This window comes from Myiozetetes cayanensis, unplaced genomic scaffold, assembly GCF_022539395.1.
Source record: "Myiozetetes cayanensis isolate MyiCay16 unplaced genomic scaffold, myiCay2020 scf13, whole genome shotgun sequence".
Classification (NCBI taxonomy): domain Eukaryota; kingdom Metazoa; phylum Chordata; class Aves; order Passeriformes; family Tyrannidae; genus Myiozetetes; species Myiozetetes cayanensis.
The window spans coordinates 20,306,724-20,329,667 of record NW_026086937.1 but is presented as its reverse complement, the minus strand read 5'-3'; the positions used below and the strand labels follow the sequence as shown (position 1 = coordinate 20,329,667).

General features: G+C 42.3%; 1 protein-coding gene across 1 annotated transcript in view; it reads left to right on the top strand.

The window, feature by feature from the left end:
- The window catches only part of SERPINI1 (serpin family I member 1), a 45,451-nt gene extending 23,199 nt beyond the window's left edge, over positions 1 to 22,252 (top strand). The window contains exons 2-9 of the mRNA XM_050308509.1: positions 1,745 to 2,012; positions 3,314 to 3,544; positions 6,104 to 6,298; positions 7,109 to 7,313; positions 14,162 to 14,259; positions 19,064 to 19,150; positions 20,320 to 20,409; positions 21,545 to 22,252. Of these exons, the coding sequence (XP_050164466.1) occupies positions 1,763 to 2,012; positions 3,314 to 3,544; positions 6,104 to 6,298; positions 7,109 to 7,313; positions 14,162 to 14,259; positions 19,064 to 19,150; positions 20,320 to 20,409; positions 21,545 to 21,621 (1,233 nt within the window). The 5' untranslated portion in view covers positions 1,745 to 1,762 and the 3' untranslated portion in view covers positions 21,622 to 22,252. The remainder of the gene's footprint in view (positions 1 to 1,744; positions 2,013 to 3,313; positions 3,545 to 6,103; positions 6,299 to 7,108; positions 7,314 to 14,161; positions 14,260 to 19,063; positions 19,151 to 20,319; positions 20,410 to 21,544) is intronic.
- Positions 22,253 to 22,944: the final 692 nt, after the last annotated feature.

Here is a 22,944-nt window from a genome sequence, read left to right as displayed (position 1 = left end):
GAGCAAGAGCCTTCAGTGGAGACTTTTGATACCTTGCCAAGGATCAGAGGAAGGTTGATCAGGTAGCCCAGAGAGATGAAGGGATGCCAGCACAGAGGAGAGTTTATTGGAGATGGAGAAAAGGGGGATGTTTCTTACATGTATGGAAACAATCAGGAGAAAGGACAGGAGGGGCAGGGGGCAGTCAAGGCTCTCCTTTTCCCTGAATCCTGTGTGACCCCTGCACTGGCTCATCTGTTTAATTTTCTCAGCTCAGGACTAAACAAATCCAAGGCTGGGGGACAGGAGGAATCGTAACCAGTGCCAGCCCCAGTGGCTGCCAAGGCACGTGTGTGTACCCACTTGTTCTTTGTGTTTTCTCAGCTACAAAATGTGAGTAATAACACTTAAATTATGGATCATTGTGTTGTGTGAGTGAATTAGATGCTGCTGCACAGGCCTTTGAAGGTGAAATGCAGAATATAAATGTTGTATAAAGCTTGCTTTGCACCGTGGATGTAGAACCCTGTGGAAAGGCAGGCCCAGGATTGCTGGGAAGCATAAGGAGAGGCACTTGGGCTGGCTGCCTGCAGATGGGTGCAGTGGAGCAGCAGCATTCCCACAGGTTGTGCTGTGCTGAGGAGCCCTGCACACTGACACAACAACCTGGAAACACTGCTGGAATAAAGCTTTTAGTCCTGTCCTGCCCAACCTCCTGCCTCAGGAGAATTGCCTCTGTTGTGTGTTAGAGACACCAGGAGTGGCAGAGGGAAGGAACTGAAATGTTGGTTGTGGTTCTGACCAAGACATGGAGCACCAGTGGCTCAGATGCTGAGGGAGCACGGAGCGTAAAGGGAAAAATGGAAGGATGGAGATACACAAACACTGCTCCAGGAGCTGGAATTTTGCTGTTGGTAATGTGATGAGCTGAACTGGGGTTATTCAGAGTGAGGACTGTTGCTTACTGAAGCATTTCAGCAAAGCTTGAAGGTTGGATTAGTCAAAAACATCAGTGCTCGCCCTTTTTATTTATTTATTTCCTTCCTTGTTTCCACAAGAATCTTCCTGCCTGGTGTGTGCAGTGACTGCCTGTGGAGATCTCTGAGTGGGTGTTGAGTCCTGGCCAGCACAGCTACCCAGCTTTTCACATTATTTACTAACAAAAGGAGTTTGATTTGGTAACCAAGGAATGATTGATTTTTTTCTTTCAAAGAAGTTTTGGCTGCTTGCCACGTGTTTTGTAAGGGAGCAACCTCACGGTACAGTAACTTTGTCACTGTGTCAGCGAGCTCTCCTACACTACTTGAAAGATTTTTACCTTTTGGGGATTTAGAGTGACTTAGATGAATAAGTTGGATCTTACCAGAAGGTCAAATGAAGGAAATAGTGGATTTTTGGGTCTCCTTGGTGAAAAAATACAGAAGCACAGACAGATTCCAGATCAGCCTTGCTGAACCACAAGAGCAGAATTCAAACATGAAGTAGGAAAGGTGTTGCTTTATTTGGGGTCTTTTTCTGCAGTGACCACAAGTGTTTTGTTAATCTGGGGCTGGAAGATTTCAGAAACGTACATTTACCTACTGAAGTAGATTATTTTTGTTTGAAAATAGATCCTAACCTCAGTTCGAAGTCTCCTCCCAATAAGTGCATTGTGCATTGAGCTCTGACCAGGATTGGTTTTATTTCCCCACAGATTTAAGACTAAAGTTGAATCTTGTTTTACTTTAACAAAGTTAACTTCTTTTCTCTAAAATTTATCTTGCAGATCCTAAAATCTCAAGTCATGTATTTCCTTGGACTGTTGTCTTTGCTTGTGTTGCAAAGTGAAGGCCTCAAGACCAATATCCCCGATGAAACCATTGCTGAGCTCTCTGTGAACATTTACAACCAGCTGAGGGCCACCAGGGAAGATGAGAACATCCTTTTCTCTCCTCTGAGCATTGCCCTGGCCATGGGAATGGTGGAGCTGGGAGCCCATGGAACCACTTTGAAAGAGATTCGACATTCCTTGGGGTTTGACAGCTTGAAAAATGGTGAGGCCTCTTAATCATGGGTTCCTTTTTTAAATAAACAGGTGGCAGTGCCTGGACAAGGATGCAGGTGGGCTGGTCTTGTCCATGGGTTGTTCATCACTGGGTTTCTTGGTGTCCTGTTGATGATCTGGACATGCTGGAGCGTGTTTGAGTGGGTTCTGCAGGAGCTGAGAGTTGCTGACACTCAACCCTGGCTTGGGTACCTGAATCTTCAGCTGCTGCAGCCAACTGTTCATCCTGCTTTCTGCAGAGCAAGCTTGCCTTTGCCTCTAGGGCTGTAAGAAGATTTTTAGGAACATCCTTTTTAGGGATTAATAGTGAAACCTGAAAGGAAAGCAGCAGTTTCAGCCAAATTGCTTATATTGGTATCAAAGGAACCATTTTGAAACCTGAATGAAATTTCTTGTTCATACCGGACAGTCTTGCTGGACTTTCAGTTCTTCAGTGAAAGGATCCTGGGGAGGAATTTCTGAGCACGGTGACCAAACTGTGTTTAACAAAACCACTGCAGGGATGATGCCTGTCTGTGGAGGCACACATTTAATTCTCCAGTTTGTCTCTAAAACATTAATCAATTATCCCTCAGCTGTCATTGAAGGAGTTGTGAGTTGCCTTGAGCTGGGCCATTCACTCTTCTTGCTGAGTGGTATTCAATGAGAGCATCTCCATGAGTTCTGCTTGGAATAAATCATTGCAATCAGGTTTTTAAGGTTTGGTTGGTTGTTTTTAAATTGGAAATTTCAGCTCCAGGTATATGATGCAGCAGTACAAGCTCCCTAAACTGTCCTACTCAGGATTCCTCATTACACAAGCAGATGATTCTGTCCTGCCCCACACAGGATCCTGGGAAATTCTAGACCTGCTTTCTGCATGGAGAACTCTGTGGGAAGCCCCCTTAGTTTCAAAATTTGAAATCCATTTTTCCTGAACCAACTGGCTTTTAAGATGGAACAAAAGTTCTGTTGAGGATTTGTGGTGGCAAGACATACAAATGTGACCAGTAATAATTTCCTTAATTGCTCTTTCGGTGTTGAAAGGTTTTCCATTGATAGCTTTGTCTCTGATGGGATTCAAATGTCTCATTAATTGTGTTAATTATAACTAGTAATAAAAATAAGCTTCAACTAATATGTTCTTGTAAAATACCCTTCAGATCTGATGGTGTGTGTAGCTTTAGAAACAAGTTTATTTAAAAAAAGATGACTTTTTTTTTGCATAAAATGTCTTACTGAATCTTCAGCAGAAAAAAGCATGGAGTAACTTTCTTTTCTGAACCACTGAAGCTGTTTTTCTTCCCTCAGGTGAAGAATTTACCTTCCTGAAGGACCTTTCTGACATGGCGACCACCGAAGAAAGTCACTACGTGCTGGATATCGCCAACTCCCTGTACGTGCAGAGCGGCTTCCATGTCAGCGACAAATTCCTGCAGTTGGTCAAAAAATACTTCAAGGCCGAAGTGGAGAATGTGGATTTCAGCCAAAGTGCAGCAGTTGCTGCCCAGATCAACAAGTGGGTGGAGAATCACACGAACAGTAAGTCCATGGGATTCTTTTGGGCGCTTCCTGCAGGAAGTGTTCCTGTTTCCAGAGTTCTGCAGCGTTGTCAAATTGTTGCCTTGGCTTTTCTCTCTTCAGTTTGAGACTAAAGTTTCTCCTCCCACAGAAACAGTTCTAGTATTTCTATTTTTTTCCTGTGTGGGAATGATCTGTCACAAGTAATATTAGTCATTGTTGATCATGTAGCATCTATTTGAATGTTTTTTTTTTCCCCCTCTGGTCTTACCATCTTAAAGGTACCTTTAACATTTATTGAATGAGAATGTTTTAATAGTAGACATTGCAATAGTATTTTAATACTGATTTTGGTATTAAATTACATTAAAAAAGAAGACAAGTATTATTGCCAATGGCAGAAAATTTGTCTGCAAAGGAATTACTGGGCTGTGCTTTGGATGTGTGTAGTATCACTGCTCTGAGGAATTCACAGTGACAAGGCACTGAGAAATATTCAGGAATAAAAAGGTAATTTTGAAGCACAAAATCAGGCTCTGTAATGGAATTTTTTTGCAATGGGAGGAATTGATAGTGTGTTTAGAGAGTAGATGATTTTAGGAAGACTGTCAACAGTTTCACAACACAAATTTGCAGCAGGGGATTAAGCCCAAAATTGCTGCTGTAAATAAGCACACTGAGAGCTGCTTGATGGAGTGCTGGCTTGGCTTGTCAGATCCCAAAGAGGAGACATTCCCTGGATACCTGCAGAGTCTCCAGGTGAGGGAGTGCAGTTACATCTCCCATTGTAAGGATCAAAGCATCAGCTCCTTCTGGTTCATCTGGCCCACTCTGAGGGTTGATATTTTAACAGGAATTCATCAGGTCTGACTCTTAACACAGTTGTACTGTTGGAAATTTGAAGGGATCAGGATCCCCATATGGAATTCAGCACATCACCATGTGGTCTGAGCATGTAAGAATCCATCATGCTTTATGGAAGTGGCTCCAAAGCGGGAAAACTCCTCCTGTAATGCTTTTATTCCATTTTGACAATAACCTGGTGTTTTTCCAGGGGAACAGGGCGGCTGTTGTGTCCATAACAAACTCTGCCCTTTATCTCAGTCTCCAGATGGAGATGGATGTCAGTGATGCAGCAGATTGCAAAGTGTTTTCAGGGCAACGTGGGGTCTGTGTGAAGGACAAGGAAAAGCGGGGCTGACAGAGACTGGGGGGCTCCTGGCACCAGGTTGGGATGTAACAATCCCTCAGCTGCTCTCTGGCCACTCCATCTCATCCCCTCCTGCCTCCAGCTCTGACAGGGGAGGAAGCTCATTTTCTCCTTAGGAAAGGGGTTCAGGGCAGGCAGCTTTCCTGTTCCAGCAGGATGAGCCTGATGGGAGGCTTCGAGCAGAAACCAGAACTGCCAAAGGTTTCTCTGGGCAGAAAAAAATGCTTCACATTTCATTAGAGTGTTAACGAGATGGGGCTGAAAAAACATAAGGGAATATGACTTACCAAATAGAAACAGAAACCTGGAAGTGGTTTCCTTCCTAATGTTTCCTTTTTCTTTTTTCCATCTCCAAGTGAGTGTGGCAGTATCAGTCACACCTCGTTCCTTGGAACATTCTGGATAAAATGGAGCACAAACAGCAACCCGGAAGAGATCCTGCCCTGGGATACCCAAATTTCACACCAGTTAGTCAGGATCATGTGCTCCAGAAAGCAGAATTAATTTGTTTTTTAAACCAAGGATTAAAGAGTTAATAATCAGACCGAGGGATGTGTTTATTTTAACACCTTGCATTGCAGTGTCAGTTAAAAATAGAAGTGAGCAAGAAAAGCTGTCATTCTTCAACAGCAGTGGCAGAGCTGGTCAGTGCACCAAATTTACCAAACTGGAAATGATTCTGCTGAAATCAAGCCATCTCAGATGAGCTGAAGCAGGTACCAGAGTGTATTGTGCTGTAAATGGCTGATGGAGGAGTGGGAGTAAAGCAGCCTCCCCGCTCGGCTGCTGAACCTCCCATGAACAGAGCGGGTGCTCCGTTGGCTTTTCCCTCATGCTGTTCAAGAGCTGATGTCAGTGGAGCAAATGCTGTGAGTTCATGAGGGGTTCTGATGGTCAGTCCTTGCTTTGGAGTCAGAAGGACACTGCTGGAATGCAGAGCTTCCCTCAGAACTGGCCCAGGTGGGGTCCCAGGGGTGCACTTTAAACCGAGCCCCCATTTCAGAGCATCTCTAGAGCGGAGCCAAAGTTGGCACAAGTTCTGCCCTCAAGGTGAAAATGCTGAAAGGTTCCATGGCCCCAGTGTAAACATTCCATGTGTGACCCTTTCCCACATGGTTTCCTTGTGGGGTATATTTAGTAGTGATGAAGAAACAGTTGACTAACTTGTACTTGATGGAAGGGTTTATGCACCTACACTGTGATTTAGGTTTACAAAACACTGGCAGTTTAATTTGAGATTTAATGAAACATCTGAATTGGAAATTGCATGTTAGCACAGCTTTTTATTTTCTTGCATTTTTCCAAGCTGTCTCAAGTTTTGATTTAATGCTCAGTTTGACACACAGACTGACAGTTGGCTTTCTTTTTAGGTATGATCAAAGATTTTGTGTCTTCAGGAGATTTTGGTGCTCTCACTCATTTGGCTCTCATCAACGCAATCTACTTTAAGGGCAACTGGAAGTCACAGTTCAGACCTGAAAATACAAGAACTTTTTCTTTCACTAAAGATGATGAAAGTGAAGTGCAAATTCCAATGATGTACCAACAGGGAGAGTTTTACTACGGTGAGTTGGGCCTTTGGCAATTTAAAGCCAATAAGTCTTGGCTTAATGGGTTTGTTGCAGTGATGTTAATTTGAATTGTTGTCTCTTCTTTCACCTGGCATTTTTAATGTGCTTTTTGCCCAGTGAAGGGACTCAGATTTTGGTGTCTTTCCCTAATGTGCATGTGATAACTGGGTAACAATTTTTAATGTCCTGTTTGGTGCCACATGGTGGATTTCAGAATGTTTATCCCTCATATTTAACCTCTTTTTACAATTCTCAATTATCACAAAAATATTTTTCTTGTCCTGTTTTAAATAATAAAATTAATAATATTTGCTCATAACTATTTTAATATCCTTGGGAAGGTAAAATAGGGGTTTTTTTGACCAGCAGAACTAATGATCATTTTTATCTTGAGATTGAGCTCCAAGGGGGTTCTGTGGTGTCTGGCATTGGCAACATTTCACTCAGTCTCATCACTGAAAAATTATCTCTCCTGAGTAAAAACCTCTGCCCATTTCCATGGAAGTGTTGGCTGCCTTAAATTTTAGTCTCCTCTGTCTAACCAGTGGAATTTGGGTCATGGAAGTGTAGTTATCTCCAAACTGTGTCACTGCAAGAGCTTGTGTTCTTCAGGAAATCAAATGTAAGCCTCAAATCCTGTGATGGAGAAACCAATACAAATTTTATACAGAATAAGTAGGGTCATTTTTATGTTTATTATTATGTGTGTTTAGTAAATACTGCTTAGTATTAGGCTTCTGTTTGCCCCTATCTCCAGTAAAGGCAAAAGAAAATCCTTCTAATGGCTTTTTTTTTTTGTTATAGGGGAGTTCAGTGATGGCTCCAACGAAGCAGGTGGCATCTACCAGGTTCTGGAGATTCCCTATGAGGGAGATGAGATCAGTATGATGATTGTCCTGTCCAGGCAGGAGGTTCCACTGGTCACCCTGGAACCACTGGTCAAAGCCTCCCTGATTAATGAATGGGCCAATTCTGTAAAGAAGCAGAAAGTGGAAGTGTATTTACCAAGGTGAGAAGGTGCTCCCGTGGCACTGGAAGGGGAAAAACTGCATCCAGAGTGGCTGGAGGAGCAGAGTTGGGAGAGCTTGTCCCTCTTGCCCAAGCCTTTAGCTCTGGAGCAGACATGTGAAGGTTGCTCTGACAAGAAAGCCTGGGGGGTGCAGGGCAGAGTGATGGTGGTTGGAGCAACAGATGAGCTCTGCATCTGTGTCCCTTTCACAGAACACTCCAGAGAGGAAAGTTTCCTCATCAGGAGTATTTCCACTGGGAATGATGCTCAGAGTACTGCAGAACTCGTGGATGGGAACTCTCAGATGTTCCATTTAGGTGCTAATTAGGCTTCTGTGTGCTGCTGTTTGAAGAAGTTCTAGTGGTGTGTGTCTGTGTGGATACAAAATGTTGTATCCAACAGTGTTGGGATGTAATTCCAGTCAGTTTGGGGCTTTTTTCTTTGCTCGAATAAGTGTTGCTTTTTTTTTCCTGAGAGAAGCAATAGAACAACAAGACAATAGAGCAGAAGGGATGCAGCCTCTGTTAGTTCCTTTGCAGGTTGTGGGTGCTCAGTGGCAGTTTGCTCACATCCACAACTTAGGATCTTTTCTGGGATCTTGCTTCATCCACCTCTAATTATTTTTTCATGCTCTGGGCCTGATTTAGCAGCAGAGTTGTTTACTACTAAATGTCACTAATAATGTACAGTTGGATCACCAGGTCCTGCCAGTGATTCATCATGATTTCGTGGAAGTGTTTATGTAACAATAGGATACACGTTTCAGTGGAATCGCTTCACCTTGCTCTGTTTTTGTGGCACTGTGAAGTGGGTACATAGCAACAGGAAAAATAAACTGCAGTGAATCCTTTTTATCATTAAAATAGTTGTTTTCAGGTGAGTTGGAGATTGGAGTTTGTCCCATTTCCCATGCCAAGGCTCCCTGCAGTCCATCAGCTTCCTTTCCAAAGCCAAGACCACTTTCCAGAAGCTGAGCTGCAGCTGAGCCCAGTAAACAAGGCTGGCCAGGATAAATTAGGTTGAGATGGACTGGTGCTGTCAGCGTGCCCTGATTCCAAATGGAGACAGAATTCCACTTCTCCAGCTCTAAAGGCAGAGTGGTGAGGGAACAGCAGCATTTCTGGGCTGTGTTTTTGCTGCCCCATAGGAAGAGTTTCTCTCTTTAAGTCACTGTTCTTTAAAGAAGCAGAAGAGCAGCAAAGAGCTGCATTGCAGGTTTAATACAAACTGAACCTACTCTACACTATTCCTGGGATTTTTTTGGTTTGTTTTCTCTTGGAGCTTCAACTCCCAGAGGCTTCACAAAGTCCACTAAGGCACAGGGCAGGGGAATTTGTCACGGGCTGTTCCTCTGCAGACCTGGGCAAACCTGACCTAGATGTTAATTAGAGGCAAAATCCAAGGATTCTTCCATCCCTTCAGCTTTGCTTTTATGCCTGGAACATTCCCCAGCCTGTGCATGAGCTGCTGAAGTTGGACACCTCCTCTCAAAGAATTCCTGGGGTGTGAGATCCACAACAGGAGTCCCTCTCCATTGATCCACTGGAGAGTTTGTGAATTCCACAGTTGAGAATCTTGGGTGTCTAAATACACCAGTGGCACTGAAAACATACTAATTATGTTGATGATTGAATTAAGTTTGTAGAGGTGATTTGAGGGGGTTGTTTGCTTCTAAGCAAAAGCAGAGACTTCAGGATTCTCTGTAAGCAGCTTCCCAGGTTTGAATTTGAGCCCTGGGGTTTGTGTGATCATAAAATGTCCTTATTTATTCTGCCCTCAGGCTGCTTGTAATGGTTGTCTCTCTTATCCAACAGCCTCAAAGAGCTTGATAAACACTTGCAAATTGTGATTATACAGAGGCAAACCAGGTAGAACCATGTGCCAGTTACCTTCAGTGTTTGCAGATTATAAAAGATAACTGTTGTGAGCTTGGAATTCCATGCAGTAATCCTGCAGTCTCCTTACAGCAAATCCAAAGATTAATTGCGTGCTCCCAAGGTGTTGGATTTCCATTAGGGATTCAGAGGTGATCTACAGGATTTTGTCAATGCTCTAAATAAACACTTCATAAATATTTGATGCTCTGACTCAGAAAAGCATGTTATGAAATGTGGCCTACGGGCTCTGTCCACTGAGAAATTGAAAGCAGCAGTGGAATAAAATTAAATTTTTATATCTTGAAAGATGCTATCCAATTATAAAAGTGAACATTTTTTAAACTTATACATTTGTAATAGGACCTGAATGACGAACCAAAGCAGAGTTAATCACAACTTTGCAATTTCTGTCTGCATTATCTGTGTGCAAATGAAATTGGGTATTATTCCTCTTAATAGCAAAGGAGAGATTTGTACCGAATTGTTAAATTATACTTTCTCATTTTCGTTTTCAAATCATTGTTTCCAGCTTAACCCAGACTAAAATGATCAACATTTTAATCCACTTTTTGTATAGGAGTGAAACAGACCATGAATCTAATTTACAAAGCTGCCTCTGGAACATAAATTATTTGAAGAGCAGAGGAGGAACTGGTACCTAATGGCAGTGCTACAGTTTGCAGATCTCCTCTTAAGGAGTGTTCCAGTCTGCCCAAATCTCTGTAATAACCTTGGGGGTTTGTACACTTAAAAAAACCTTAAAAATGCTTTAGACAGTGCTGAAATAAGTGGGTTTAGCTGAAGGTTGTTTTCTCTAAAAGACAAAAAAAAACCCCAAACCACTCAAAACCCCAATAAAAATCTAAACCCAAATTAAAAAAAAAAACCCTCAGTCTTTTTTTTTCTTAACCTACTGTCTCAAGTCCTCTTTCCATGAGGAATGGAATGGGCCAGTGCTGGATGTTCCTGAGATACAACCACATAAAAGGCATAAAACTGTCCCCTTGAAATCCGTTCTCAGCCCATATTTAACCCTGGAAAGAAGGATCTCGCCAGAGAAAAACCCACAACTTACCTTTCTTTACCTGGCCAGAGCAGCTGAGTGGAGCTTTTGGGGTTGCTTTTGCTGTTAGTGTTATTTTTTATTTTTTTTTCTCTCTAACTTGTTTGTTTTCAGGCTGTTAAATCATTCAGGCTGGTTCTGGCACCTCGGGACAGCCCAGCTGAAATTCCAGCCGGAATGTTGGAATTGATAGCAGCTGGCAGCTTGGCACTGGAGGGGCTACTGGGGTTAAAAATAGTGCTCCAGATCCTCAGAGCCTGCCCTCCAAGCAAGAATATTGATGTCAAGCAATGGAGCCTTTTGTTCTGAGGAATTTAATCAGTTAGAACTGATCTGAAAACCTGGAATTTTCCTGCTCTGGCTCGTTCAGAACCTTTAGTAATTTTTGAAATGATGCACTTTGGGATGAGTCATTTTTTCTGCTGGATGAGTAGACAGTGTCCCCTGATCCTTCTTGGGTCTGGGAATCCTGAGCATCTAAAAAAATCAGAAAAAATGCAGCATTTTTGGAAGGTTTGCACAGCATCATAAAACATGAAGCCAGCTTTTTTTTTTTTTTCCTGTCTTGAATGTGTGTAAAATAGAAGAAAGATGGCCTGATGTGGTGTGTTAATGCTCTCTGCAGAACCTAAAGGCTCAGATACAGAACTGCAGAAGACTCTCAGTGACATAAATGCATCATTTTAATCTAATGCTTGTGCAAGTTTTAAATTTCATTAAAATATCCCAGTTCCCTGCTGAACTCTCCAGAGAATTTTTTTGCTGGTTTCTCAATCTTCTCTTCGGTGTCTCTTCCTCAGGCTTCCCTTCGTGGTTTTTACAGCTCCCAGTTGCAACTATTCCATGATTTCTGATACTGAAGTGTTGAAATCGATTTTTTTTTCATAGTATTTTTAGCATCAGGAGCACCTAAAAGATTGTGTGGGGGGAAAAAAAAAAAAATCACCATCTGGTTCATTATATGCACCAAACACTGCAAATAAGCACGTGTAGCTCAGCATTCCCAAAGTCTGGAGGTACTGCAGATGCCTGGGAAATGAGATGAAATGTCAGCTCCGTGTTCTGAGTTGTCAACTTTGATTTTGAAAGCTGACATCACTGTAAGGAAGGCACAGAAATCCAAATCTGATGGAAGATACCTCACCCTGGGTGTTTCCATGGGATTGCACAGCCTGGAATTAAATTTCCCAGTGTAAAGCAGCCCTGTTGTTTCTCAGAAAAGGCCAGTTCTGGTGTCAGCTGAAATATTGGAAAGCTCATCAATAATTTATCTGTAACTCTCCCTGCTTTTCAGAGCAGGAGGAAAAGGAGGGGGATATTATTTGGAACAGTGGGTTGGAGTGGGGATTTACCACAGGACAGAACTAAAAGAGGGGAGATGGGAAGTAATTAGTTTTATTTCCATAAAGGGACCATCTGATATTTAAACAGCTGATGTGATGTTTCTAGTCTGCTTTTTATGACAAATAAAGCAGGAACTCAGTCCTGGAGATATTGTACAGACCTTCCCTCATGCACCTGTTTGGAATTTGCCTTTCCAGAGGGCTCTGTTTTAAGGGACTGCTCCTGTCCTTCACTCAGGGATTCTTGAGCAATAGAACCAATCAGCTTGTTTGCTCTCCCTTTTTCCAGATCCGTGTTCAGCTGAGGCTTTACAGGTTTATTTTTTCCAAAACATCTCCCAAACCCTTCCCTGATCAATCTGCAAAGGCATCCTGTGCCACCCTTGCTTTCTGGGTCACAATCCATGGCTTAGCAGATGTGTTTCCTGTCCAATGGGCCAGAGACTTAAACCCACCTCATTTCCATGTGCATCTTCCAGTGATACTCTGCAGTTGGAAAAAAATGCCTTTTTTGCAGTTATTTTTCTTATTTTTTCCCTCCAGTTCTGCTTTTCGTGCAGACTTCCTGCTTTCCCACCCTGATATTCCTCACTAGTTTGACATTGCTGGTCCCTGCCTAAACTGTGTTGAAACATTAATGGATTTAATCCTGGGGCGAAATAAAAGCCAGAAAAGAAAACACACAGCACTGAAATTTTTATAAACTGAATTTTGACATTCCTGTACCTTCTCTGTCTGGGAGGTAGGTTTTGACCTGTGTGGGTGTCCAAAAGAAAGCTCACAGGACACATTTCCATTTCCTAAAATCCTGTTGTGTATTTTGAGGTCATCTCATGTTTACCTACATCTCATTCATTAAAATAATGCCCTTTTTTCCCATTTTTCTTTTTTTTAACAAATGCTTCTATGTGCAGAACATGCCAGAACACCACGAGGAGCTTCCTGCAGTACTGAAATCTTTGTTGGTCTCTCCTGACTCTTTTGAGAACTGCCAAAGCAATAAATTCACAAGAACCAGTTCCTTTGTTTTTATTCCAGGCATGTCCTGGAATTGTTCTGGACAAGGTAGATGAACACTTGCAATGCCACCGGTGATTTATCAATCCTGAACTATCTCCAGATCTCAACTCCTAAAATGCTTCTGTGGGTGATGACTAATATCCAGCCCATCAGAGATTTTTGGCTTCTCATGGCATTTGTGAGTTCATTATGAGTGTAGATTGTGTGCTGGATTTTTCTCCCTCTGTGTAAGTGAGGAAGATCCCCTTGACTCTCATCCAGTTCTATTTTGATGTCCAGATTCCTCTTTCCTGAGCTGCCAAGTTTGCACATGCTGGGTTGTACATCTCAGCTCTTCAGGAGCTGTGCTCTGCCCAGACTTCTGATCTGCACTTCCTCCTGCAAAGAACATTTTCTTCCAGGGAGTTGAGGAAATTTAATCCTGAAAAACGAGATTACACAGAAACACTGATTTCATTTGGTTCTGCCACTTCTTTGTCACATCAGTGAGGGCTGCAGAGTTGTCTCTGACTCAATGGCTGGAGGAACTCTGACAATACCTTACAGACTACAAATTTTGTTATTCCATAATTATAACCAGTCACTGTCAGCATCATCTAAATCACTAATAATTTGTTTGGTCATTCTACAGAGAACCCATAACTCCCCCATAACAACCGTTTGTAGTCAGTCCCCTGTGTTTGTCTGCAGACATCTGGTATTTTCTGCCATTATTATTATTTTTTCTGACACATTTCTTTGTTTCTCCAGCTGTCCAGTCTGTTTCTGGCCACACATAAAGGACTTGAGTCTTTTCTTTCTTTTTGTCTCACTGACACCAGGCATAGCTTTTATGCTGTTTGAAAAGCAGGGATTGGAAATGGAAGGAGCTTTTGCCCCAGATCTTGCCCTCAGGACAGGTCTCAGTTTGTCCTTCCTAGAACAAGGCTTTGCAGGCTCCCCCTGAAATGCTGCCAGGTTGTACCCACATGTGCATTCACACTGACAACTATTTGTTTTCCCTGTTGTTTACTCACAATCAAAAGCCAATTACAATTTTGCCACCAGACTAATTAGAAGCTGAGTCAGAAATGCTTTATGTTCCTGTTCAGAGCTGCTGGTCTTTGCTTATACTGTCACAGGGAAAGTGGAGAATCTTTCTTACTTTCCACTCCTCCTTTGCCCCCAGCTCTCTATGAAAATCAGCTGTTATTTGCCTCATTTGATATTCTGTTCTGGTGTTTGTACAATTAAATGCAGTTTTTATAGTAAACCTCTTGTATAAAAAGTAATCATTTCCATTACTACTGCATAATTTTGCACTGAGGTTTTATGGTCAGGGCTGTAAATACCATTAACATATTTTTGATTGCTTCTGTGTTAGAAAAAGGATCCAGCTGTGAGTAAACTAATTTGTTTGTAAGCATTTTTTGGAAGGTGTCACTAGCAGTGAACCTCCTCCTTTGCATTATTTATCTTGGTGTTTTTACCTAGAAAGTTGAATCTTTAATAGCAGTAAGTAGTGCTCACATCTGGCTGTTTGTGATTTTCTGTTCCATCCTGCAGGTTCACAGTGGAGCAGGAGATTGATCTCAAAGAAGTCTGGAGAGGGCTGGGAATTACAGAGCTGTTCAGCAGCAGTGCTGACCTCACTGCCATGTCTGGTAAGAGGTTCTTGTCTTGTCTCTCAGGGCATATGAGGATATCTCTTTACCTGGGAGAGTTCACTGTGAGTATCTCAGACCTGGATCTCACTGGAAATCGGAGGCAGTGTGGTATGGTGAGAGCAGCGTTCAGCTGCTGTGCCTCCCTGGCAGATGGAATTCCCACACCAAGGGACTGTCATCCTGGATCCCTGGAGGCTGTTTGTTCCCAGCACTAAGAGCATTAAGCTGTTGTACAATTAGTCATCTCCCCAGATACCTGTGGATGGAAGGAGAGCTCTGAGATAAAAGCAGTTTAGTCACAGATGTTGCCTGCCTGGTGCAATATGTCGTCAACACTTAATTTTCACGAGTTGAAATACCCAATACGTTTAAAAATTCAGCTGGGGATGAGATATTAATGCTTTTTAATACCTCCTAAAAGGTGTTCCTAGAATCACAGAATGGTTTGGGTTGGAAGGGACCTTAAAGCCCATCCAGTTTCACCCCCTGCCATGGGCAGGGACACCTTCCACTAGCCCAGGTTGCTCCAAGCCCCATCCAACCTGGCCTTGGACACTTCCAGGGCTGGGGCAGCCACAGCTGCTCTGTTGAAGTGACCCAAAAATGCCTGAGAAGTTGATTCATCTTTACATAACAGGAGGAGCCAGGTGAGCAGTTTATTAACATAGTCTGTCTAGACCTGAATTTTGGGAAACCCAGAATGAGCCAGGATGAGACTGCTGTCCTTGTCCTTGTAATTTATGTCTCTACACTGCTCCCTCTGTGGTTTTGGGGTTGTTTTGCTCCCTGTGTTGCTGCCCAACCATCCAGGCAGATCCTTGGCTGATGGGGGCATTCCCTGTTCTGCATCGTCTGTCCCTGGAACAGTCACACACCTGGGTGCTTATTCAAAGTACAGGTAATAAGTCAAACCTTCCTCAAAAACGTCCAGAGCACTGTTTGTGATGTTCACATCCTCCCATTTTTCCTAAGTCTGAAATCCTGTTTCTGGTGTATCATGCAGCTTATTTCACTTTTCCAGTGAAGCTGTGGGAAAAGCCAGAGTTAGCTAATGAAAGGAACTGAAATAAATGAAAAAATCCTTCTTCAAAGAAATAGCATTTCTTCTGAAGAAAAACACCTTCGATTTCTCTGCAACCTCAAAGAACAGTCAGCTTTCCAATAAATTCTGGTCTATATTTATAAAATTATTTACTTGAGAAAAAGCACTTAGGAGAATGGAAGATGCACAGAGGAGATGGAACCACAGAGGCAGCTCCTGGCTCTTATTTAATTCCATGTAAAATTCATCTCTATATCAGGGACTAATTCTGCAGTGGAGGAGCTGGCAGAGAGAATCAGGTGCTTCTGTCTTAATCCATGTGACCAATGATTTGTTTCCATTTTTATATTTTTGACAATTGTACTGTATAAAATCCAAATACCTTCTTCTGCATGACTGAAATAACTCCTCTGCCATTTAAAGATAACTTGTTTATTGAGTACAGAGCAGTGTACAGAGAGAATCCATGAGTTTCACTGTAACTTGCCTGCTTTTCACTGAAAAGGGGATGTGCCACCAGGGGATGAAAAGGTCATTTGTAAATTAAGAAGTTAAAAAATGGTTTTGAATTAATGTCTTTAATGAAAACCCCACCGTTGATGCTGTGGAGATAGAGCTTTAAATAATTAAAATACAGAGGATGTTTCCTATTTCAAATTTTCATAATGTGAAATGTGGAGGGAGGAAGGGAAAATGAAAATCATGAAGAAAAATTGTTCAAAGCTTGCTTTTGCAAACACCTGAGTGGTACATGAGGTAGCAGGGAAGTGGAAGTTGGGAGTTTCCATGAATCTCAGGGTCAGCCCTCTGGAATACTCGGCACTTCATGGAACTTTAAATGCAGATATTGGAACAAAATCCTTGTCTGGACACTTAATATAGGAAGAAATAAATCCTAAATGAAATCTGAGGAGATTCTTGAGGAATTCTGTTCTGTTGCTTTTGCTTTACTGTCAAGGAAAGTCGCTGCAATTTCAGCAACAGCCCTAATCCTGTAAACAGATCCAGGCACGTTGGTGACTTCAGCAAAATTCCATGTGGGTTTAGTGGATACAAGGCAAAATGCTGGATTACAGACTTATTTTCCAATTTTGAGAATTTTGTGCTTTTTGCACTCAATCTGAAAGACAGAAGTTGAGTTGGCTTTGCCTTCTGGACTGTCTGGATTCTGAGCAACCCAAGAGAAAGTTCTAATCCAGAGCCCCATTTCCAGTGTTATTCCCTCTGCAGGAATTGAGTTCTCTGTCAGTTATCCCAGGTGAGTAGGAGGGCATTCCCCCTTGGCTGTCAGGTCACACTTTCATCAAAAGACCTGACATCTGATTCCATCAGGCGTCCAAAAGAATCTTGAAGCAACTTCTGGTATTTGGCATTTTAGAATTTACACAGCACATAAACTCGCTGCATGAGTATTTTGACACCGCTTAAGATTTACCCTTGAACTAATTTCAATACTGAAATTCCCCTTCTCTTTCAAATTATTATAATATTTCTCACTGTTTTATAGAGTCTTAAATGGCAGCTGCTTTTAATGCAAGGTGACCTGCATGGCAGTGAGCAGTGAAGTGATCTCAGTGACTTACTTTCACAGTATAAAATAGTTAGAAGAGCATCAGTCCAGTAAATGGCTCTTTGAAGCCTTGACTGACGTACGTATAATTTTTCTGGGACAGCCTAAGCTGGAAGAGCCAATAAACCTTCATGATTTCTTTAAAATGAGACTTGCAGAGCAGCCAGTTGGCAGCTGAGTAGGAGTTTGCAGACAGATGGAGTGTAGTGACAAATGAAGTGTGATGCTCATGGAGTCCTGGACATCAGGAGGGAGCTTCAGATCCCTCCCACTCATTAATGGGGATCTAGGCTTGGGTCCTGCACAAAGCTTAAACCTTGGCACCAGAACCCCCTGGGAATTCCTGAGGTGTTCACAATCAAATCATGTTGGTTCTTATGAAAATCCACATTTGAAGAGGCTGCTGGAGAAGAATGATGTGATGGCAGATCCTCAGGTGAGCCCCACCTTGTCTCCAGTGAAGCCATCAGGAGAGATGGATAATCATGAGGAGATGTGATGCTGGAGTTTTGCAGTCAGTGATGCGACAATCACCAGCTGCATCAGAGAGAAGCTGCCTGAACTCCCGGTGTCAACATTGTGCTTTCATATGAAAATGGATTCACTCACTTTGGGGAGAGATGAATGAGAGGGATGTGGCAGTGCCACTATGAAGAGGGGAATCTAGAGAAAGTAATTTGGGATGTGGAATTGCTCTTTTCATCATCCAAGGACAAAGACATCCAATGAAGTGAAAGGCAACAAATTGAAAACAAATAGAAAGTGCTTCTCTCATGGAAAACTTATCTGCAGAAATCTTGGCTGGCCATTCCTTGGGGTCATGAGATTGGTGGGATTAAAAAAAATAAAATGGCTTCAGAGCAGTGACAGATATCTATGGTACATTGAATAAAGGCATTCTGTGTATTCTGGGGATTAGAAACTTGGTTTAGGGTATGAGGCATTTTTTATTCAGCTAAGTTGGGCTGTAGTTTTCATCTGTGAGGTGACTTGGATCTTCTGGAGCAGCAGCTGGAGCAGTGTGCTGGACTGACTGGGTGTGTTGGTCTCATCTGCAGTGACACTTGTGCTCCTGTCACCTTTAAATGCTGTTGGTTCTTTTTAATACTCAGATCCTGAACACAGGTAGACCTGCTTTTACACCTGATGGCAGATGTCAGCAGTGTGTGTGCTGTCAGAATTAGGGGCTCTGAGCTCACCAGATGGAGCCCAGTCTTCTGAGGTGCAAATTGCTCTGACCAGAATTGTACCTCGAGTTCCAGGAGTGCCTCCACACTCTGCAAAACAAAGCACTGGGGGTGAAAATACAGAGTATTTCTGGGACTGTTCCAGGACACAGCATCAGGGTCAAGTGCTGGGGAACTGAAGCCTAGAACTGGTACAATTTTTATCTGCCTTTATATGTTTTATACCCCCAGTCCCAAAGGGGATGATCTGGGGCTCTTGGTGGGGGGATTGAAGGGAAGCAGCTGAAGCAGGAGGTTTAATTCGATGCAAGGAGATCTGCTGGGGAGAGACATTTCAAACTGCTGCTTCTTGTGGCTTTGACTTGCTTTAGTATTAGAACTGCTAAGTGTTCCAGTAGATCTGATCCTTTGGCCACTGAAGGAAAGTAATGAAACACTCCCTGACTTAAGCAGAAGGAGGCTTGGACTGAAATAAAAATACTGACAAAGAAGGATGGAAAACAAATAAGACTAAAAAAAACCAAGTTCCACAGTGGGTTTGGCAATAAATATTGATGTTCAGCTTCTTTAAAATATAATGGAAGAAGAAAGAAAAGACCTAATTTTCCTGGAGGAGTCTGTATTGTACCTAACACAGGAATAAAATTCTCTGTGTCTCAGTATTTGCTATATAATGTCATAATCCTTTTTTCCAATAGTTGTATTTAAAATCTTATTTTCAAGGATTGTTTTTTACCCTCTCTGGGATAGTGGTGCTCGAGGCAGTCCTGAGCTATTTTAATATCCATGGTGTAGGAGAGCATTACAAATCTAAGTGAGGTAAATGGTGCTATTAAAGGTATTGGCAGAAGGTATTTTAATGCAACAAAGCTCTTATCCTTCCCTGCCTGGTGTAGAAGGTGGATAATAGTGTTGGGGTTTTTGGCAGTGTTTGGGGTTTTTTTTTAAACACCTCAATCTAACTGTTGAGCCACTTGAAATGTGTTTCCTTTTCCTCTCCAGATAACAAGGAACTTTACCTTGCAAAGGCATTTCACAAGGCGTTTCTAGAAGTTAATGAGGAGGGATCAGAAGCTGCTGCTGCCTCAGGTACCTGACTGAAAAGCAGAACTAAATCAAATGTCTGGTTATTCTGTGTTAATTAATTTTTTTAGAGCTGACTTGCTGCACAGCCAGGAAAGCTAAATAGGATGGGGACACAGCATGGCAAGGCACTGCTTTCAGAAGAGAATTCTGGAAATGAAGTCTTGGCGGTTTTTTTTTTTCAACATGTTGTGTTTCACAAAGGATTTTGAGCATCCTGTGAAAAACCTCCTCTTCCTTATTTTCCTTCTGATTGTCAGGAGAGTACAGACTGCAGTTTATATTTTCTTTGTGGAACTTCATCCTTCAACATTTTTATCTGCTAATTGAGATGGTCAGAGGTGGGAGCTGTTACAGTTGCATTTTAATAAGCTCATACTCAGAGATGCAAGGTGGGAAGTGCTGAATGCAAAACCACGGCTGGCCCCTGTTAATGCTGGGGGTAGCTGGTTGGTTGACATGATTATCACACGGTTTTCCTGATATTAAGTCCCATTAGTTGCCAGTGTGGATCAATAGGTGATTTCCAATTGCCTCTGCTTGTGCCAGTCTGTGAGGAAAGGAAGAATTGCTTCCCTGGGCTGGGTTGAATTCTGCCATTAATATGGACAGGGATTACTGGCAATGCTGGAGTCTTAATGAACAGTGCAGGGAAAATGTGAAATTAAATTAAACACTGGGAATTAATAATAATGTCCTGGAGAAATCTACACATCTCCAAATAAAAATAACAAAGAGTCAAATTCTGCCTGATTCTCAGTTAATTTTGCTTTCAGCCCCTGCATTATTTATCAGCTCAATATAAAAGCTGCAGGATCAGCCCATTTAATTGTGGCACATTCCACAGTTATTAAGGGTTACTTTTTACTGTGCACCTCAGGCTGCAGCTGTGTCAGACGGGTCAGCAGTGCTGGCTGCTGCAACTCCCCCCATTCCACCAGTGAGGGGGGCTCAAAACTCCTCTGAAGGCTCTGGATCTTAAAATTTACCAGCTGCTCCCTCAGCCTGGGCAATTGCACCACTCTGCATTGTTAGTCCTTCTCAAAGCCAAAATTGCTCTGCAGGGCTCTCTCATTTTCAGTTCACACTGTCCTGCTGTTCCTTGGTGTTGTGTGTGGGGCTGCAGTGGCTGCCCATGAGTGTTTAACAAGCTGCCTGTCTTCTTTTCCCTCTAGGAATGATTGCCATCAGCAGGATGGCAGTGCTGTATCCCCAAGTTATAGTTGACCATCCCTTTTTCTTTTTGGTCAGAAACAGAAGAACAGGTGAGAATATTGCAGACTTTTGAATTCTTCACAGCACATCATCAAGTATTCAAAAGAAAAATTGCATGTTTTGATCAATGAACTGGGCTTGTGTTATGAATTTTCATTAATTATTATGACATTTCCTAAATTATTAATTTTCCTTTAAAAAACCTAATATTGACAGACTCACCTTTTCTGTACCCCCCTGAATGTTTCTCCAAATAAGACATGGAAATCTGACAAAAAAAACCACATTCATAAGGATGTGATTAAAAACCCCAGGGAAGAAAAATTCACCATTTTTGTTGGGAGAACACAGTGTTACTGCCCTGAACATCCATAATAACTGCATTCCCCCGGTGCTTGGCCAGTGAAACACGTTCCCAGTACCAAAGAATTTGCATAATGGGCAGATACTACAGGCATGAATAATTCTGTTGTGCTCTCCAAGTGCTCTGTGGCAGGTGAGGGATGAGAACAGCCCTCACCAACTAAATGGGCAGTGATTAAGTAATTCCTCGGTTTCGTATTTGTAATTTGTTTTAATGGAGTGGCCGTGACTGGATGTAAAACGTTCCTGTGCACTCACAGGCTGTCCTGTGGGTCTGTGTTTGTGATCCCCACCACAGGTAGCAATGTTTATTTAGATTTGTTTGTTTATTTAGATTGCAGTAATGCTTCCAGTCCAGCTGGGCACTTTATTCTTGTACAAAATTCAAAATACAGCAGTGGACCAGCTATTCAGGAGAAAATTACCTTCATCCCAACTGAAACGAGGCCAGCAAGGCAGGATACCAACTCTTAAGGGTTTTTTTTTAACCAAACTAAATTGAGTATCCTTGCTATAGTAGACACATTGGGCAAAAAATATATCTGGAGGAGGAGATCTGGCCTTTTTACCTACTCAGCATCCCAAAATCTCCCTGAAAAGAAAACTTCCCATCAGAACAGAGCAGAACCCGGTCGCTTTGGGGCAGTTCCTAACACTGCTGTTGCATGACCACCAACTTCTCTGCTTTATCTTCCTTTAAAAATCATCCACCACGTGCTCTGGAGCTTATTGTTGGTATTCATTATGTCATACCCCTCCAATGTAATTCAATTTTGGTTCTGACATCTCTCCACCTCCCCTCCCTCCCCGCTCTCCCCACAGGTACCGTGTTATTCATGGGACGGGTGATGCACCCCGAAGCGATGAATACAAGTGGCCATGACTTCGAAAAGCTTTAACTGCCACCAGCTACCAAAAAAGAGGAGATAAGCACATAAAGTTTGAAGTTAATATATTTAAGGTTTGCTGTGTTTCCCCCCCCCCCCAAGATATTGTTTCAGACGCTTTCGGATCTAACTGTGTGCAAGTCAGTTCCCAGAGGGAAGCTTACAGTATTAAAGTAATGGTTCTGTTTCTGTTGTTGTGATTGCTGTGTCCTTAAAATAAAGTTGTGTACATGTCAACAACTGTTTCTTGTTCTAGTGGATTGTAAAGCAGAAAACTGCAAGCCCCTTATTTGTGATTTTTTTTTTTTTTTTTACGGTCCAAAGACTGGCTTGATCAGTGAGACAGGAGCGGAATGTGCAGCTCTGAATAATGCAAATGGCAAACCTTGGTGGTGATTTCTGAGAGCTCCACAGTGTGCTCTCATCCTGTTCCTGTCAGAGCTGTGAAGAGCCTGTGTGCTCTGCTGGCTGATCAGGGGGGAATGGAACTAATGAAGCTGAGTGGATTTTATTCTCTGACTGTGATAGACTCTGTGTGAACTCTCTCCCATGATTCTCAAATGTTGCTTTTCTGGATGCTCCTGCATGTGACTGCCACTGACCCTCCCTAAGTGTTGATGACAATAAAAGTTGATGGCATGAATATTTGAGCCCTGTCAGTGCAGAACAGCTCTGTGTGTGACTGAAGTAAAATACCTGAGTACTAAAGTCATTCGTGGTGCACATATTTTCCTCCCCCAGGGTAGTTGTTCTACTTCAACCTGAGCTTTTCACTCTCTCACTTCAGGGATCTAGAATGTTCTATCTCAAAAAAAGAAAAAAAAACAACCTAAACAAAAAACACCTTAATTTTAAGTGTCTAAAAATGTTCTATTCATGAATAAATATCGAAAGGAAAAACATAATCCTTTTCATTTCTTAACTTTTTCTTGAGAATAAACTGCCAGAGAGGAGAAGGACATGTAGCACAAGTAAATATTAGCAGGAGAATTAGCTGGTGTTTCCATTTGGAAGAGAAGTGCCCACTGTCACCAGAGAGCCATGTCATTATTTCCTCCCTCACTGGGCAAAGTACAGAAAGAACAGGAGTTATTGGAAAGGTAAGAGAGAACAGGGGAAAAGGAGGGAGGAGCTCCTCTGAAACAGATCATCAGCACAAACCTTTGGATAAAAAGTGGGCTTCTTCTCAGTCAGGAGGAGAGGAGTTTTGTCTTTGGAATTCTATGGGAACAAATCTTATAGCCTGAACTTCAGTCAGGGGCCTCTCTGCCATTCATTCACTTCAGAGCAGCACAGATCCTGCTCACAAAGTTATTCATGTCAGGAGGACTTCCA